At 37.5% G+C, this 17,532-nt stretch overlaps 1 protein-coding gene across 7 annotated transcripts in view; it reads left to right on the top strand.

Moving 5' to 3' along the window:
* Positions 1-17,532, top strand: part of TLN2 (talin 2) — a 227,399-nt gene that overhangs the window by 79,426 nt on the left and 130,441 nt on the right. For 6 of the 7 annotated variants that reach the window (XR_014588799.1, XM_083850954.1, XM_083850952.1 and 3 more), the window contains 10 exons: positions 3,029-3,092; positions 5,259-5,363; positions 7,587-7,742; positions 8,627-8,728; positions 11,354-11,430; positions 13,053-13,233; positions 15,045-15,158; positions 15,838-15,946; positions 16,622-16,830; positions 17,340-17,438. Coding sequence is in view for 6 of the 7 variants with exons in the window: in XM_083850954.1 (XP_083707080.1) it covers positions 3,029-3,092; positions 5,259-5,363; positions 7,587-7,742; positions 8,627-8,728; positions 11,354-11,430; positions 13,053-13,233; positions 15,045-15,158; positions 15,838-15,946; positions 16,622-16,830; positions 17,340-17,438 (1,216 nt within the window). In the remaining variant the exon portion in view is untranslated. Of the gene's footprint in view, positions 1-3,028; positions 3,093-5,258; positions 5,364-5,453; positions 6,248-7,586; positions 7,743-8,626; positions 8,729-11,353; positions 11,431-13,052; positions 13,234-15,044; positions 15,159-15,837; positions 15,947-16,621; positions 16,831-17,339; positions 17,439-17,532 lie in introns of those variants that run through there. The other variant, XM_083850956.1, reaches the window with a different exon arrangement.

Below are 17,532 nucleotides of genomic sequence, written 5' to 3'. Positions count from 1 at the left end.
ATTGCTTTTTGTTTTAAAGTATAGATGCTTATGATTTAGCTTTACATGTGTTTGGCTGTACTAAGCCTTCATGACAGTATTTTTGTGAAATCTCATGCTTCCGTGTTGAGTCTAATCAAGCCAAGCTCTCCTATCTTGTTATGAGCAATATATAAAAATAGTATAGATGAATGCTGACTGAAGAGTGCATCTCCTGTCATTTCAGGAAACACTTCTTGTTGTTGAAGTGTTTATTCACTAGCTGCTGGCCCCTGAACATGCCTACAGGTTCCCTTAAATGAAAGTCTCTGCTCATATAGAAAACAGCATATAGCAGAATAGTACTAGCATATTTTAGTATTATTTTAAAGCAGCTTGGCTTACTTTGCTATGTCTGCAGTATGTTTGTGTGCAGAGCTACTTTTTATCCTTTTTTTGCCATTGATAAGTCATTCTTGGCACAGGTGAAGATTACTGCCTGTGTCTTCTTAACCCTTTGATATTGACTGTTGGAATTTCCTTAGAGCTCATGCCAAAGTAAATTGTGAAAGCTCTTAAATAGCCCTTCCTCATACAGCTAAAGTTCTGCATTGCATCTAGAGGCACTCCACATTTAAATTTGATGGAGAATATCTATTAAAGAAATCTTACAATTTGTATGTAGGTAAGAAAGGAGCAGCTAAAACTTGCTCGCCTCTGCCATTTATTTCTAAGCATGCTTGGTGACCACTAAGTTCACTTTTACAATATAGCCTATTTTACTGTCTAAAACTTCTGCAAGGATGTGCTATATACCTTTATGCTAATGAAAAACAATATGCTGGCACTTGGTATAATCATTTTTGAAGAACTGTAGGAGTAACTCAAATTAGATGAAGTTAGATATACACAGCTTGCTATTAGATGTTTATTAACTGAGTTCATTGCACATTGTTACAATGTGTAATTAAAGATTTTAAAGAAGGCTAAATGAATAATATATTTCATGTGGTTTTGTGAACTTATTACACAAACTGTTAAATAAAGTAAAGCCATTGTTTGTCGCAACATAAATAAAGAAAATATTATGGGCAGCATCAAAATAATTTGTCTGCAGCTAGTATTTCACCCTTTCAGTTGTGGTGATTGCTTCTCTATTGATCGAAAAATGGAGGGTCATACAAGGAAAAAGCTCATAACTAACTGCCAGCTGCACGTACAAAAGTATGCCAATTGGCACTTGGCAGATGTAACTTTTTCTCAAGAAGCTCCAAATAATGTTTATTCAGCAATCGCTTCTTAAAGTGTATGTTATCTAACAAGATAAGTAGACATGCTTCAAAATCTGATGTTCTCGATAGCTTGTCTGCTTAAGAATAGTTGAGAAAATTAACTTAGTTAATAAAAGATGAGAATTGGAAGTGCATGATTATCCCTTTTCTGTATAAATCCACTGCTAGAATGAGAGTGCATTCAACTCAGTTATTCTTGTTTTTCTTAGAAGTGAATGTAACCAAACTGGTTTGAACCTATGAAATTCTGCGTAAAAACACTGTTTAGTTTGTTTGTTTTGCTTTTTATTTTTAGAATAGATGTGCTAGCTTTTTAGGATAATAAGCTGTATTCAGACTTTATCTATAGAATTCATTTTGTAGAAGAGATTTAATTAAGATGTAATCAGTTGAGACACAACTACGGAAACACTGGAAGGCAGATTAGCAAGCGCAATTGCTCTTACTTGGGTTGGAATTGCTAGAGCTTTATGGCAATAACAATGAAAATTTTAACTACTAGATAGTGTTTTTGAGGAGTGACAAAGTCATGACAGTCTTGAAGTTCTTTTGTTTGTTGTCTGCAGTGGCAGGCTTCCTTTGAAGGGAGTCAGGGGGGGAGGAATGATGGGACAATTTTTTTGCCAATCTTGTTTAGGAAATCTGGAATAGATGTCCTCCTCAAAACCTGCACCTTTTCGTGATGTTAGTAGTTTCTGTGTTAATAGTGGGCTTGTATACTCAAACTCAATAGACCAAAATGAGGATAAAATCCTCCAGTCATACTGGATCCTTAGAAACCTCTTTTTTATTATTTTATTTTTTTTATATATCTGTGGAAGTGCTGTTTTTTTTTTTTTATGTTGAATTTAGGTTAGAAACCCAAAACTTCTCTTGAAGGGCAGAATTTTCTTCAGACTGAAGGTGAACTGCTGAATATATGGCATAATTTCATCAGAGTTCAGTGTTGCAGATAGGAAGATAAAATCCAGAAAACTGCCATTTTTTAATGCATGATGCTGATAAGTCTTCAGGTTGGGTTGATGTTTGGCTGAGATAAAAGTCTAATTTAATTGCAAAGAAAAAGAGGTACATACAGCTAGACAGTCTTGTGAGGTGTTTAAAGATTCTTTCACTGAACTTAACAGGGAGGCTGAACTTGTTTTGTTTACTTTATATTCTGAAACCTTAGTATTTGAGTACTGCAAAAAATAAATAAAAAATTAAGGCTAGTTATTTGTGACTTTGTTTTTGACATAATGGCTGGTATTAAGTGTCCACTTAAAGGCTTTGCAGTTTTTCAATAAAATACTTGTTTTAACTCCTCTTGGAACATGCAGAGGAAGAACCGTGTCCCACATGTCAGTGAATCAAAGTGCTTCGGGACAGTAATAGTAGTGTCTGGACTCAGACACCTAAGTGGCTTAAGCTTTGATTTCTCAGACTATAGCAAATGTATGTGGATTAAATGTGAACCCCTTTGAGCTGCTAATAGACATTATAATGCAGCTATATAATAATAGACATTATATAGATGAACAATAGAAAGTGTCCCAACTTTGTTTACTTCTGACTTTTCAAAACATGAAGAGGGTATTATGTGAGGACATAGCTAAGTGTGTTTTTTTTATTTTATTATGCCAATTATCCTCTTAACCTTACCCTACTTAGTGATTGTAGAGAAATTTTATGCCCACTTTGGGAATGTTGGGGAACGTAATGCCAACAATAGAGTGTGGAAAGAGTCTGTCCTCAAGAAGGCACCACTAACCTGTAGTATTGCTTTTCTTTTTTTCTAGCCTAAAAGAATTCCTGCCTAAAGAATATACCAAGCAAAGAGGGGCTGAAAAGAGAATATTTCAGGTAATTGTGAGGCTGAAAAACTTACTACAGTTTCATTTCTGTTATAATAGAAATGATCTCTCTTTCACAGGTGTGTGATCTCTATATATTTGACTTGTATCACTACCAGAAAATCAGGTTTGAAGAATCTGACAGTTTTCCTTTTTTTCTTCCCCCCCCCCCCCCCCCCCCCCCCCCACTTTCACCCCTTTTTTCCTTTTCCTTTCTTCGGCAGATTTATTGTCCTGATCCTTTTTTCTTCACTGATGACTATTCAGTGTACTTTGTTGAAGGGGACAAAGAAAGTATTTAATATTCTTAAGTCCGTTTTCTCAGTTGCATTGAAATGTAAGGATGTGTGTTTGTACTAAAATAGAAGCACATTTAGGAAAATCATTTTAACTTCTTCCACATGGCCTTTCATGCATTCATTATTCAGGCATGAGCTTCAAGTAATATGTAGTTCTACTAACGAATGCTTGAATTCAGTGGTGTGCCTGGGAGTCATGCAGTTGTAAAAGATGTAAAGCAGCTGAGTCTCCAATGTACTGATACTGTTGGAAATGTTCTCCAAGCTGAAGCACTATAAATGCACTAAATGTCTGTGCTGATTAATATGTGTATTTGGCAATGTAATCTAAACTGAAAAAATCTGAGGTCAACAGCTGAAATAGTACAGTTTCTGGAAAGACATACCAGTGACCTGTGATTTTGAAATCATGTGAAGTCACATCCTTTTCTATGTCTGTTACATTCCTAATGTAGGAATTCTGTAGCTCAGTAAATCCTATTCTATCCAGAGCTTGTAATACATCTTATGAAAGAGGATGTGTAACACTTTACTGTGTATACCTTTAGTTGGTGGCAGTGATATTGCACTTCAAGCAAAAAAAGATTCATTCATTGTGGGATTCATAGCAAATGATTTGCCTACGTCAAATGTGATCTGAGTAGTTTCAGTTCCTGACATACTTCAGTGCATGGATGAGAAGTTAATCACTGAGGGCTCTAGATGATGGGGGATAACACAACAGCAAGGCAGAATATGCAAACTGATGCTTTGAAAAACTTACATCTTGAGTTTGGTAGCTGACTTTCTCCAAATATTCCATCTGCAATGACTGTTCGGGCTTCTTGCTCTTCAGCGATCCTGACTCTGTTCTGTACTGAATTTGAGAGGTCTGATTAGTCTGTGTCCTTGGGATGCAAAAAGGTTTTTGGAGTTGCACTTGCTTCTCCCAGTGCTCCTCTGTGGAGTGTTGACAAGAGTGAACTGGAGTAGGCAAGTGTTTCCCATGTTACTGGTGCTCCCCCTGCTGCCATTAATTAGCACGAAGGAGGTGGTAACCAGCAGTTCACAAGACAATGGTGAAGAGAAGATAAGGGGTGCTACAGAAACCCACAGACAGTATTTAAACAGGAGGACTTCAGGACAGGGTTTTCAGCAGAGTAGGAGAGCAGATGTTGAAATGAAGTTTGAATAGGTAGTATTTGTAATTCTCATTAGTTAGAGGTATGAAAATTTACTAATGAGTAAATTGTTCAAATAATAAAAATGGAGTTTTAATACACCTAGATGAACATTTCAGAATGAACTACTAGAAAAAAATAATTGCTCCTTTCTCACCTGTAGAATTCTTTTCAGCTTATGGCAAAAATGTGGATAAAGGTGCAACTGGCAAAATGAATAAATAAATAAGCTACAGGAAATCCATTTAAGAGATGACAAATGGTCAATTACAAAGCATGAGGCTTTAGTGAGTTGGAGGTTTAGGGTACAAAGCAGAAATATTCTTTTCCTGGAAAAAATTGTGTGTGCTGAGAGTTTTAAATGATTTAAGTCAAGTAAGTAGACATTGACTGTGTGAAACATAATGGTGTCACATAGCAGCAATACCAATAATTTAAAACTGTTTCATAAATGGTTTAAATCTGCTTGACTGAGGCACAAATAGATGGATGATGGTCAAAGAAAAATGTTTCATTTGCACATGTTGTTTATATTTTTTGATGAGGAATTAAGGGATATAGTCATACTAACATTTCTACACAGTATTGTTTCAAATGTCTTAATTGGAATGATTATTAACTAAACATTCTTAAACAGAGAAAAGCTAACACCCCATTTTTGTTTGTTTCCAGAAAGAGTATTATTTCTGTCTAAGTGATACTGAACTCTCATTACAGGAGCACAAAAACTGTGGTGAGATGACTGAAATAGAAGCCAAAGTGAAATACGTGAAGTTAGCCCGCTCCCTGCGGACCTATGGAGTGTCCTTTTTTCTTGTTAAGGTAATGCAGATCTTGCTGACCATATTGTATGGTTGGTTATGTATTACCACAGGTTTTCCACTAATCAAAGGTCAGAGTTGTTTTTAAGCTTTTTTTTCTGAAAGCAATATCTGGAGGAAAAACAGTTGAAATGACTACCTAAGAGAGAATTGTGATCTGAGTTTTGATACTTTTCATGCTGAATTCCAGAAAGACAGTTTAGTCTTGATTTGACTTCTTTAAATTGACACTTCTCTTTTTTAATTTTGATTACCATCGAAGTACTTTCTTCATAAAAACATTCACAAAAAAGCTCTGAAGCTGCTTCTGTTCAAAGTTTAATGATAATATGAATTGCATGCTGAAGCCAGCATCTGACCTAGAACTTCATCAGTTGCATGATTAATTTCTCTTAATCCTTACCATAAGGCTGTGATCTAAAGGCGCTGAAACAATTTGATACCAAGATACTGATGTTCTGCTGCGAAAACTGGACTGAAGCACTAGTGCCTCAGTATTTAGTTACCACATAATTAAAAGAAGGCTAAATTTTGGCAAAGGTTTTTAGTTTGCCACAGTTACAGTTCTGAATTTTGTTTATCAATAGGTTGCCTTTTCCTAAAGTACTTAGTCACTGAGAAATTCTAGTGAAGCAGATAGGTGAAAATAAAAGGAAAAAAACATGCAGAGCTTAATACTATTCATACAGTAGCCTTTGAAATAATTACCTTTTATTTTTCCTTCTTTTAAGGGAAAATGTTTTATTAGCATCTTTAATGAAGAAAGCAGTCTCAGCTCTCTAGAGGAGCTGTTGAGCTAGCATCCTGACTGAGAAAAACGTTTTCAACTTCATCTGAAGCTACATTTATTTTCAGTGTTACAGACTCGTGTCAACTGTACAGAATGTATGTAGCTCATAGACATCTTGAAATAGTATCAATCATTAAATTAGTGTAATAAAGAATTACAAAAAAGCTTATTAGTTGTCATTACTACATCTGAATTATGGAGCTTCTAATCCAGTTATTTAGGAATACAAAGCTAAATATTCTGGAAAACTTTTTTAAAAAAATTTTGCTGTGGGCGTAAATCCTTAAAATGCAAACAATTGGAATAAGATAAAGCACCATAAGCAATAAACATTTCAACTTGACTTTGTCAGCTAATATATTAAGTTTCATCTCGGAAACTATACTAAAGTTATGGTGTGCCATGTTCAGTAACTAAAATGTTAAAACTAAAAAGCATGTATGTTTAGAACCATTAATTTGGAGGGATTTGTTAACACAATCTAGGCAACATGTATGGTAAAAAGTAACGTGGCTATCTTTATATTTTTCATTAATATCTTGCTTTTTTTGGTCATAACTTAAAGCAAGCAGTAACTGAAACAATTAACTTTGTCATGAAACTTGGTTTGAAAGGACAAATTGGTCTGTTTTGAAGCCTATCAAATGGCCAACTGTAACTAGGAACTGATTCGTTACAGTCTACATAAATTGAGGGAAATGGGAGATGTGGATTCATTTCTGTTTATGATAGTTTATGTAGCAGATTAGTAGTTTGGGCTTGTGCTCTGCAACCTTAGAAAAATGAAGAGGTGGAATGCCCAACAAATTATGACAGAGCAGTTCACAGCATGCAGACTGACCCTCTCCTTACCCCTTGATTAGACTGCTCTTGTGGATTGAAAGTAACTAAAATTTCAAATCCAGAATACGGGACAAATTATGGCTGATCTTGCTTAATTTACAGCCTAAGTGAACCCCAACAGTCCTTTCTTTTCTTTTTTTCCCTCTCCAGAAATTTTTTGGAGAAGTGGTGAGTCTGAGTGCAAAAATTGATGGCAAGTTTTCAGTCCTTCTGATGCCAATTTCCTGTTCTGCTTCTCTAATATGGTGTTACTTTAAAGGCTTGTCTCTGGAAAGACTGTCTTCTTGTGTTTTTGTTTTTTAAAGTTACTTCCAACAATTCTTTCCCTAAAATGCTCCTATTTGCTGGGGGAGGGAGAAAAGGGAGCGTCTTATGAACTGCTTAGTAAAAATCATGTAAAGACAAAAACTTGATGTTAATGCATTGCTTGAAAATGACTTGATATGACCAGAAAAACTGAGCCTTGAGGCTTAAATTGTCCTCATCTGCATGCTATTTTTACCCTTTTTCAGTGTATCATGACTTTTTTTCCCCTTTCTCCTCTGGCATGCTGCGCTTTAATGAAAAACAAACTTTCACACCCCGTTACAGGAAAAAATGAAAGGCAAAAACAAGCTGGTTCCTCGCTTACTGGGGGTCACCAAAGACTCAGTGATGCGTGTGGATGAGAAGACCAAGGAAGTGTTACAAGAATGGCCACTGACAACTGTGAAACGCTGGGCTGCCTCACCTAAAAGCTTTACTCTGGTAATCTTTCTGTACATCTTGAGAAGGAAGAGGAATCCATGTGATGTGGAGAAAGGAAGATGGACTTGTAGTCTCACCATTTTTTTTAATACAACCTCTTCTATCTGGAATTCTCTAGAATTAAGTAGAGCTGCGAAGTCCTAAAGTGTTAAATTGGCTTATCTTGGTGTCTACGGTCAGTCTGTATTCTGATGTTTCTAGACAGACCATTTTCCCAAAAGCAGTGTTTAAATCCCTTATGTACCTTGGAACTGGTGCTGTTATGAAAAATACCATTAAAACCTGCTTAATCAATCACAGGGTTTCATTCAAAATGCAAGTTGTGACTCGCAGGATATGAACATAAGCAAAGTTATATTGTCATGAAAACATTTGATAATTATGAATTTAAAGAACTCTCATGAATATGATGTGTGTTGTTAATTGATCCGTAGGAATCCACTGCAAAAAGAGTATCCTGGATATAAAAAAGGTTGTTTAATGTGCTAGAGTAAGAGGCAGTGACTAGCAGCTGATATTCACTTTAATAATATGCATTTAATTTCCATTGATATAGTTGATTATGCTTTAGAATACAATTCTTTAGAATTTTCTCCATTATTTGGTGACTAAGTTTGATGAAGTCAGACTAAATATTTGTTGGTCCTCTGGTATTTCAGTTTGTGATTCTTCTGTGAAGCAGACATAAAAAGTATCCTTCCTCTCTCCTTCCTTACCCCCCTATATACTGTGGTTTAGAATCTTGGAGTAGTTTCAATTATTGTTGGATATAAAAAAATATGCCTATACAAACAACTTTAAAATGAGAATTAATCCCACATTTGACGCTGCTTGTTTATCTTTCATTTGCCAAGAGTTAATTTTTCTTTTTTTTTTTCTTTCAGGATTTTGGTGAATATCAGGAAAGCTATTACTCAGTACAGACCACTGAAGGAGAGCAGATCTCTCAGTTAATTGCAGGTTATATTGATATCATCCTGAAGAAGGTATAATATTGGGATGACATCTAGTAAAAATGCAGTAAAATGACTGTACAGCAGTGCAAAAGCTTGAATATGTGCAAGCTGCAGTTTTTTCCTCTCATAAAGTCAGTATTATCTAGTGTCTTGATGTTATTTACTTTTAAGTATCGTAAGCTCTTTCAGTTCAACCTCAGTGATTGTTTCTGAAAAATATCAAGGCTGTTAACTACAGTAGTTAGGCTCAATACAGAATGCTTGAGCTTTGCTTGTCCATCTGGAAGATGAACAGCTGGTTATGAGTGTATATCCATAGAACAGACAAAAGTTGTCTTTTCAACTGTGGGCTTTAAGCTATGGATCAAAATGGTGAGTTAGATGGGAGGAAATGATCACATGGTAGCAGCCTTCAAAACTACGTTAAAGACTATGTAGTAGTTGTCTTCTGTCTGCTGCATACACTGCATCAAAGCCAAGGTGGTATTTTGGCAAAAGTAAAGAAAAAAGTAATTTTTGGCATATTGCTTAATAAATACTGTGGTCAGTAAAGCAAAGATTTATATTTCACTTCTGCAGAGAGAGAGGGAGGAAATTGGTGTTTGTAAAGGCGCCAGACTATTAGAAACGCTTTTTAGCAAAATATTAAGAGAGTAGAGGCTGATAAGCACCTGCAGAAAAAAATATTTAAAAGTAAATGAACACAACAGCAAAAAAGACCTATTTTGCCAACAAATATGAAGCTGAAAGATTTTATTCTGAGCATGTTGTGTACAAAAGCCAAGTTTTTCAAATAGCACTTTTTGCTTCTTGACAAGATTATACTTGATGCAGTTTGTTTGAATCTCAATAATTTGCTCTAACAGATCTTTACTATTAAAGAAAGACAGAAAGCTAAGCAGCTCAGGAGAATTTTTGGCCTTTGTTCATGCAAACAGTGTGGGGTGTAACATCAACTGTTGTGAAATCAGAGGTTGAAGAGGATTGCCAGAATTCATCAAAGTACTTGCCTTTTTCTCTGAGGCTGTTGATCTCACTTAATGTGTTAAAGAAATGACAGCCTTCTATAGATGGTTTAAAACTTGATTCTAGCTCTCAAGCTTCACAATTAGCTTTGCTTTCTAATTCAAAACAAAAGCAGCTTTTCCACCTTGATAGTATAGATGTGCGTATTTCCACCCCTTTCCGTTCGATTTCTTCTTTTAAACTGGTTGTGTCAGCAGATTGTAAAATGGATGAAATACGAACAGGTTAAGTAATAAACACCCATGATGCTTCATGATGCATGTGAAAAGCACACAGTTTCCGGTTGTTGAGCTCAACTTTGCTCATTGATGCATGACTCAAAGTATGGGTCATCCCTCTCAGTTGCTTAATGTTATTTTTGATGTGTTTTGGACTATTTCAACTCATTTGCTCTGGTGTGGATTAGGGATACATTTTTTCCCCTGCTAAAGTATTATTAAAGTATTAGATTAAAAAAGCGCACACCCATGCACCAAAAAAAATGAAAAAAAAGACACAAACTCTTGTCCTGCAGTCCTGCAGTTTTAGTAATAAGTTGTTAAACAGTTGACAGGGAATCCTGAACCTGAGTAGCTTTTACTTGTTTTTTTATTTACTTTTTACTTCACACTAATCTGGAAGTAAGACATGATCTTAACTAGAAATAAGTGGGTCATGCTTAAACTCAAATTATTACGGTAAGGACTTGTGCAGAGAAAGCTGGGGTACGTGTATGTATGGACATGCATGAAAAGTTCCTGTTAAATGTACCTAAGATCATAGTGGGTGTTTCCCTCTTGTTGTCTGCTGAGTATTCAAGTCACGTAACAAGGTGGAAAGCAAACTGCACTTGGTCACTGGAGGCAATGGACTGCTTTTACAAGGCTCTGCTTTTATAACTGCTTGTAGTTTCCTGTTTTTTTCTCATTGTAGTTCCCTTGTGTACATTTGCCTCCTTTATGTCATTATAAAAAAAAAAAAAAAAGTCTCAAAGGCAGATGCACAGACTGTCCAGATATATGAAATATATGGTAAAAGGGCTTGGTACCATGTTAAACATACTCTCTTTCTTATGGATATGTGTTTCCTAAAGGTAGGTAGTACCTTATAGTGACATTTTAGGATGCTAAAGATGGCTTGTAGCTGAGTTCTAGTTGGCTGAGTTAGTCTGCTGTTCCTGAGTCAGAAGAGTAGGGGGTTTTAGTGGTTGGCACGTGTCCTGTCTGTGCTGTAGTTTGCTGTTGTTGCATATCACTGTCTCCAGAGTGTTCTTTTCTGAGAGGTAAAGACGTTAATCTCAGCACTTTATTTATACCCGTTTGTTCAAAAAAAGCCTCAAGTTTGCTTTCATTGCCAGTTGTGATAGGCTTTCTTCTTTTATGCACTGAATTTTCCAAGGCATAGAACTTGGTCTGTTAGATGCTGAAGAGCAACAGCTCCTCTTCCACAGATGAGACTATATTGTTACACTCTGCCAAAAACATCCCCCCCCCGCCCCCCCCCCCAAAAAAAAAAAAAAAAGAAAAAAAAAGTAGCCATGGTGTTGAGTACTGGACAAGACTTTTTTGACTAGATTTCTGATAAATGGCAAGAAAATGCTGGAGAGAAAGCAAAAAGCCAGATATTCAACTTTGTTTGTTTTTTCTCTAGAAACAAAGTAAAGATAGATTTGGTCTTGAAGGCGATGAGGAATCAACAATGTTGGAAGAATCTGTTTCACCAAAGAAGTGAGTGGAAATGCTTTTTATTTAAGTTACCTTTTAGCTATGGCAGTTTCTTCATCCCTCAAAGTATGGTTATTATTAAATATAGTAATAACTATAAAAAGTCTAGTTATTACTTTTTAAAAATGATTTTCTACAGGGTAGTTTAACAGAAGGAAGCACTGTCTCAAGAGACAGTTCTGTAGACTTCCAGCTTCATCCTAGGATTGCAGAGCAGGCTTTTCTGTCTTAAGAGTGCTGGTTAGGGCAACCAGCAGTGGTACCAATTTGTGGTAACTTGACTCTTCAACAATGGAGTTCAGGCTGTAAGTCAATAAGATGAAAAAAAAAAAAAAAAGAGCTGAAAATATTGTATTAGTTTTTTGATCTTCATACAAACACCTAGGATTTGCAAGATCTTAGTTATTGTACACTGTGTCATTAACAGAACTGGCTTATTAAACCAAACCACTTTAGACAAACCAGTCAGATGTGTGGTGTGGTTCAAGGTAAGGTTTTGGCTCTAGTAGGTCAGGCGATGGTTCTGATGGGAAAGTAATTGAACATAGCAAAAAGTACAACTGCAGAGATGGACATACTCTTGGAAACAAATATTCAGTCTTTCCTTGCTGTGAAGAAATAGAAGCAGGTTTGATATTTTAAGCTGTAATGAGCCCCTCAAGTCTCGTGTTTGTACTTTAAGGATGACAGCGTCTGCATTATATATGTAAAAGTCTGATTTATTGTTCAACATGTGGTTCAGTGGATATGAACTGGTTAGATACTTCATTTGGCCTCATGTGAAATTTCAACTATTGATGAGACACGCATGTTCAGATGTTTGCTTTCAACATTGCCCTTTCCAAGTTACTTCCAGAATATACTGTATTAGTTAAGTGCTGTGCAGCGAAGCCCAAAGATTGTAATAAATGATTACAAGATTCTCCATAATTAAAACTACTTTTTTCTCCAGCAGATTGCTGCTGCTAAAGCTAGAAGTCCTGTCAATACCTCTAGCTGTTAAAGCTGGAATCCTATTTAAATAAGAGTGTTACATCTGGCAAAGGAGATAGTGACTATGGATGACAATGACTTCATTATTCTTGAAAGCATCCTACCTCCCAATCTGTAATATTACAGGCTTCCAGATTATTAGCAAGCATTTTGTGTGTATATGTGTATAAAGAGGAGAGAAAAAAAATTTAGTTTTTATCCCAAACATCGGGCTTGCTTGTAAAAAATATCTTCAGAGGGTTGATGCTTCTATTTTCTATTCATCAGCCTATATCACAGTTGAAACAAAGCAGCCTGTTATGCCATAAACCCTGTTCGGTCTGTAAGGCATGTTAGAGGGGTAAATCTATTGTACCACATATACCAAAACTGTACCTTCTTTCCTTGCTGCCTGCTTGTTAGTGCTATTAATATTTGATCTGTCAAAAGTGGCACGTACATTTTCTCTAGAATGTTAGAAAATGCTTGGTAGAAAAGACTGTTAAAATTTCTCCAGCTTCTCCAAATATTATGAAATGCAGTTTAAAATCCTAAAGGAAGAACATCTGGCAGGACTTGCAGGAGATGACTAGTTTTGTATTGCATTTTTCTATTTTATTATATATACATATAAAAAATATATTTTTTTTTAGGTCCACCATCTTGCAGCAGCAGTTCAACCGAACAGGGAAGGTAGAGCATGGCTCTGTGGCACTACCAGCTGTTATGCGTTCAGGGTCCAGTGGCCCAGAAACTTTCAACATCGGCATCATGCCTTCTCCCCAGCAACAGGTCACCATTGGTCAGATGCACAGAGGACATATGCCCCCGCTTGTGAGGAACCTCCTTGTTTTGTAATAGCATTTGAAACTTATTGGTGCTGCAAGTTGTCAGAAACAGGATGTTTTCCATGTTGCTAAGTGTAGAGTGTGGTGTCCTGGCTGTCTTACTGAACACTTTTTGAGCTGAAATACTTAGGTTATCACATTTTCAATGACTTGCTCATTTGTCTTAACAACAGCTCTTCCACCCTTTCCTTTGCTTCTAAGTAGTTAAACCAGTATTCAAGGGTTGGGGGAAAAAAAGCATGTTGAAGATTGGCAAAAGTAAGCAATTTTAGGGAAAAAGCTCATTTTTAGCTTGTCACTAGTCTACAATTTAGATGTTTCTAGACGGCTTAAACCTGGTGCTGAGTTTTCTCATTTAAATTTAACACTACCAAAAGGCCTAAATGGGCTATAGAGAGTATACTCAGTGCTTAAGCTCATGAAATATCACTAGAAGTGTGGTATGTCTAGTGGGTTGACTTTAGTGGCTGCCAGATTCTTTGATTACCCCTCCTCAACCAGACAGGAGGAGAAAATAAGACAAAGCTTTTTATTTCAATGTGGTTTGAGATAAAAGCATGGAGATAACAATTTACCATCATGAGCAAAATGGACTTTACTTGGTGAAAATTAATTTAATACTGGTTAAAATAGAGTTGGATGGTAAGAAACGAAGACCAAAAACTAAAACACCTTTACCACACTGATACCTCCTTTTTTTCCCCACAAACTCAACTTCATTTCTTCATTCCTGACTACTCTACCTCCTCCTCCCACCCACAAGTGGTCACTCCATAGTAATTCCTCTCTGCTGCTGCTTCTTTCTCACACTTTTCCCCTGATACAGCATGGGTTTTCCCCCATGGGCTGCAGTCCTTCAGCTCCAGCTAAAGGTGGGATCAGCTAAAGCTAGGTGCTCCAGCGTGGGACCTCCATGGGCCTGCAGTTCCTGGAGGGAGACCCTGCTCCATTGTGGGCTCTCCACAGGCTGTAGATTCCTTCAGGGAATGTCCACTTGCTGCATTGTCGGATATCTGCTCTGGCATGGTCTCTCCCGCAGGCTGCAGAGGAACCTCTGCTCCAGCACCTTCCCATCCTTCTTCTGGCACTGGTGTTTGCAGGGTTGTTGCACTTCTCCCTCCTAGCCTTCACTGCCATGTGGTGAGGAGTCCACGTGCTCTTTCTAAACTGTGCACTCCCAGAAGCACCTCCAGCTTGTTTGCTGGGCTCAGCTGTGTCCTGTAGTAGGTCCATTGTGGAGTCAGCTGGAACCAGCTGCACTCAGCACAGGGCAGCCCCTGGCCTTGAACTCAGAGGCCACCCCTGTAGCTTTCCCTGCCAAGACCTTGCCATGGGCGCTCTATGGAGATGACTCTCCTGTCTCACTTAAAACTCTTCAATTTTTCATTAGCTTATGCATATTGATGGTAATTTAGTTTTAGAATTTTTCTTCGTAACATTTGTAGGCTGTTCCAGGAAGTCAGTCCTGTACAGTTCAGTATGCAGGTTGCAAGTCAGTAAGACAGCTCGGTGATTTGTGAGTGTCTGTTGGGCACTGTTTGATCTGTGAATGTTCAACATCTTACACGTGTGTAAGTATAGAGGAGTGTAAAGTGGCTTGGGCAGAATCAAGACTATGAGAGAGGAGTTTCAGTGAGCTTAAGCTGCTTTCCTGACTGCATGAAGGAAATGCTAGCTGTCTGAAATGGCCGGGTGTAATTGTTGTCACTCACCATCTTTTAATGCCTAAGTAACAACACCTGCTGGAATTGCCATCTGGAACACAACACACAGCCGTTTCCTTGTTCTGACTTTCAGACCTCAGCTCAGCAGGCCTTGATGGGAACTATTAACACGAGCATGCATGCTGTTCAACAAGCGCAAGCCGACCTCAGTGAAGTTGATAACCTTCCACCTCTAGGGCAGGACATGGTGAGTTTTTCTAGTCCCCATAGAAATGAATCTTAATATTTTGGGGTGTTTGCAGATCAGTTTAATAATTGTCCCTGGAGGTGAAGTGGTATCCGTAAAGCTTCCTAAATTAGATTGAAAAAACAATGTTTGTGCTTGCTGTAAGGAATTCATATACGCTGCTCCATCTCACTTTCATCAATCTTCTGAGATTAGTTACAGCAAACTTCCTTGCATAACTGTGTCCATAATTCTATTTATTTCATGTGCGTATGTACAAGTAAAAGCAAACTGTAAGCAATATTTGTGATGAGAGTGACTGTCTCCCAGACACCTGAAAAATATGAACAAATGAAAAAAGAACAAAATATGATTCTGTCGCATCTGATCCAGGCTGAGGTAGAAGGACAGATCAATAAACTACTGTTCATGCGGGACTGTAAGTCAAGAATCATCATCCTTGATGATGCACTGGTTATGGTATTCACCTTAAAAGGGCAGCTGTTGGACTAACAGCAATTCTGTAGTGAGAGACTCAGCAAAAGAGAATGTTTGCTTTATTTTTTTCTCTTTAAAGGCTTAGTAGTTGTCCTCTGTTTCATTTTAAAAGATTGATGAAGGAACGAGAGATTAATACAGGATTTCGTCTTACAGAACCTTGCTGCAGTCCTTCATTCTTGTTTTTGTTGTTGCTCTTTAGGCATCAAGAGTATGGGTTCAGAACAAGGTTGATGAATCAAAACATGAAATACACTCTCAGGTTGATGCTATCACTGCAGGAACTGCATCTGTTGTTAACCTTACGGCAGGTAAATTTCAAAAGGAAGGACTTTCTTGCAGTTTCCTAATTATTTATCAGTCTAATTCAGGTATCATAGGGACAGATTATGAGGGGGCTGGGGAGAAATTTTCTTCAAAATAGTCCAATAGTTGAGTGCATTGGCATGCAAAAGAAGCTTTATGTCCCTCTCAACACAATTTTCTTATATTCAATTTATCATCTCTAACATTAAAGTTACTACTGTTGATGAAAAGTATAGCTTGCTTATTCAACAAAGCAGTCTCTGCAAGGTTACCCTGAAAAGCATTAATTGTTTGACAGTTGTTAGAGGTTACAGATGTTTATTGACAGTGGTTTTGCTTTGGCAAATTACAGGTTGAAGGAGCTGTGAGTGACCTAAAGGGGTTAATACCATGTGACCTTGGGTTCTTTCAAGGTTGAAACTGGGAAAATAGCTCAAACTGTGGACTTGTCAGCAAATTGCATTGGATGAAGAGAAATTCTATTAGAAGAGAAATGTGGAGACTGGAAAAGTGATAGCTGACCTTAATTTTTAAATGACACTGAAATTACTTAGTAGACATTTCTTGGCCATCCTTAAATGTATCTGTTATCTCTCACCAGAGTGTAGCCTGTGGTGGCTACCTCATTTTCCCTTTTAACCACTGAAGCATTCTGCTCAGAAAAAACATTTGTTCTGCAGGTGACCCAGTTGACACAGACTATACTGCTGTGGGATGTGCAATTACAACCATCTCCTCCAACCTCACTGAGATGTCTAAAGGTGTAAAACTGCTTGCTGCTCTCATGGATGATGAAGTCGGAAGTGGAGAGGACCTCCTGAAAGCTGCTCGAACATTAGCCAGTGCTGTCTCAGACTTGCTGAAGGCTGTGCAACCTACCTCAGGGGAGGTGAGTGCGGTGATTTAACACTGATGGGCAGCTAAGCACCACCATGCTGCTGTCTTACTCCCTCTCCTCAAAAGGACATTCTGAGAAAATATGATGGGGGGAAAATGTTCATGGGTCGAGAGAAGGACAAGGAAGTTCACTCACAAATTACTGCCACAGACGAAACAGACTCAGCATAAAGGAGATATTTGTTTTGAAGAAGACGACTGAAATCTGCTGCTGTTTCAGATCAGTTGGCCTATTGGCTGTCCATCGTTAATTTTCCTTGGAGTTACTGCAATAATGTCTATTCAAATTCTTCAAAGTTCTTCACACATTCTCAGGGAGCACTACAGATGAAACTTGCAAAATAATCCAGCTGTGTATATAGAAAAGATTTTTCCAAAGTATTTTTGGTTTAATTTTTTAATCATTTTGACTGCATGCTAATGCAGAGGCTTCTTGAAGAAATCCGATGTTTAAATAAAGCATGTTGTCTTTGAATTTATTTTCCACAATTATTTTTCCAGCCTCGACAGACAGTTTTGACTGCAGCTGGAAGCATTGGGCAAGCAAGCGGGGAGCTACTGAGACAGATTGGAGAGAATGAAACAGATGAAAGGTTCCAGGTAATGAGGGGGTTGCTTGTCTTTGCCAGAGCTGTGTAGATTAATAATGAGGAGGCCATTGCATCAAACCAGGCTTTGCCAAGTGTGATTTCCA

This window comes from Anser anser, assembly GCF_964211835.1.
Source record: "Anser anser genome assembly, chromosome: 10".
NCBI lineage: Eukaryota > Metazoa > Chordata > Aves > Anseriformes > Anatidae > Anser > Anser anser.
This window is presented reverse-complemented; position numbering and strand designations above follow the sequence as displayed.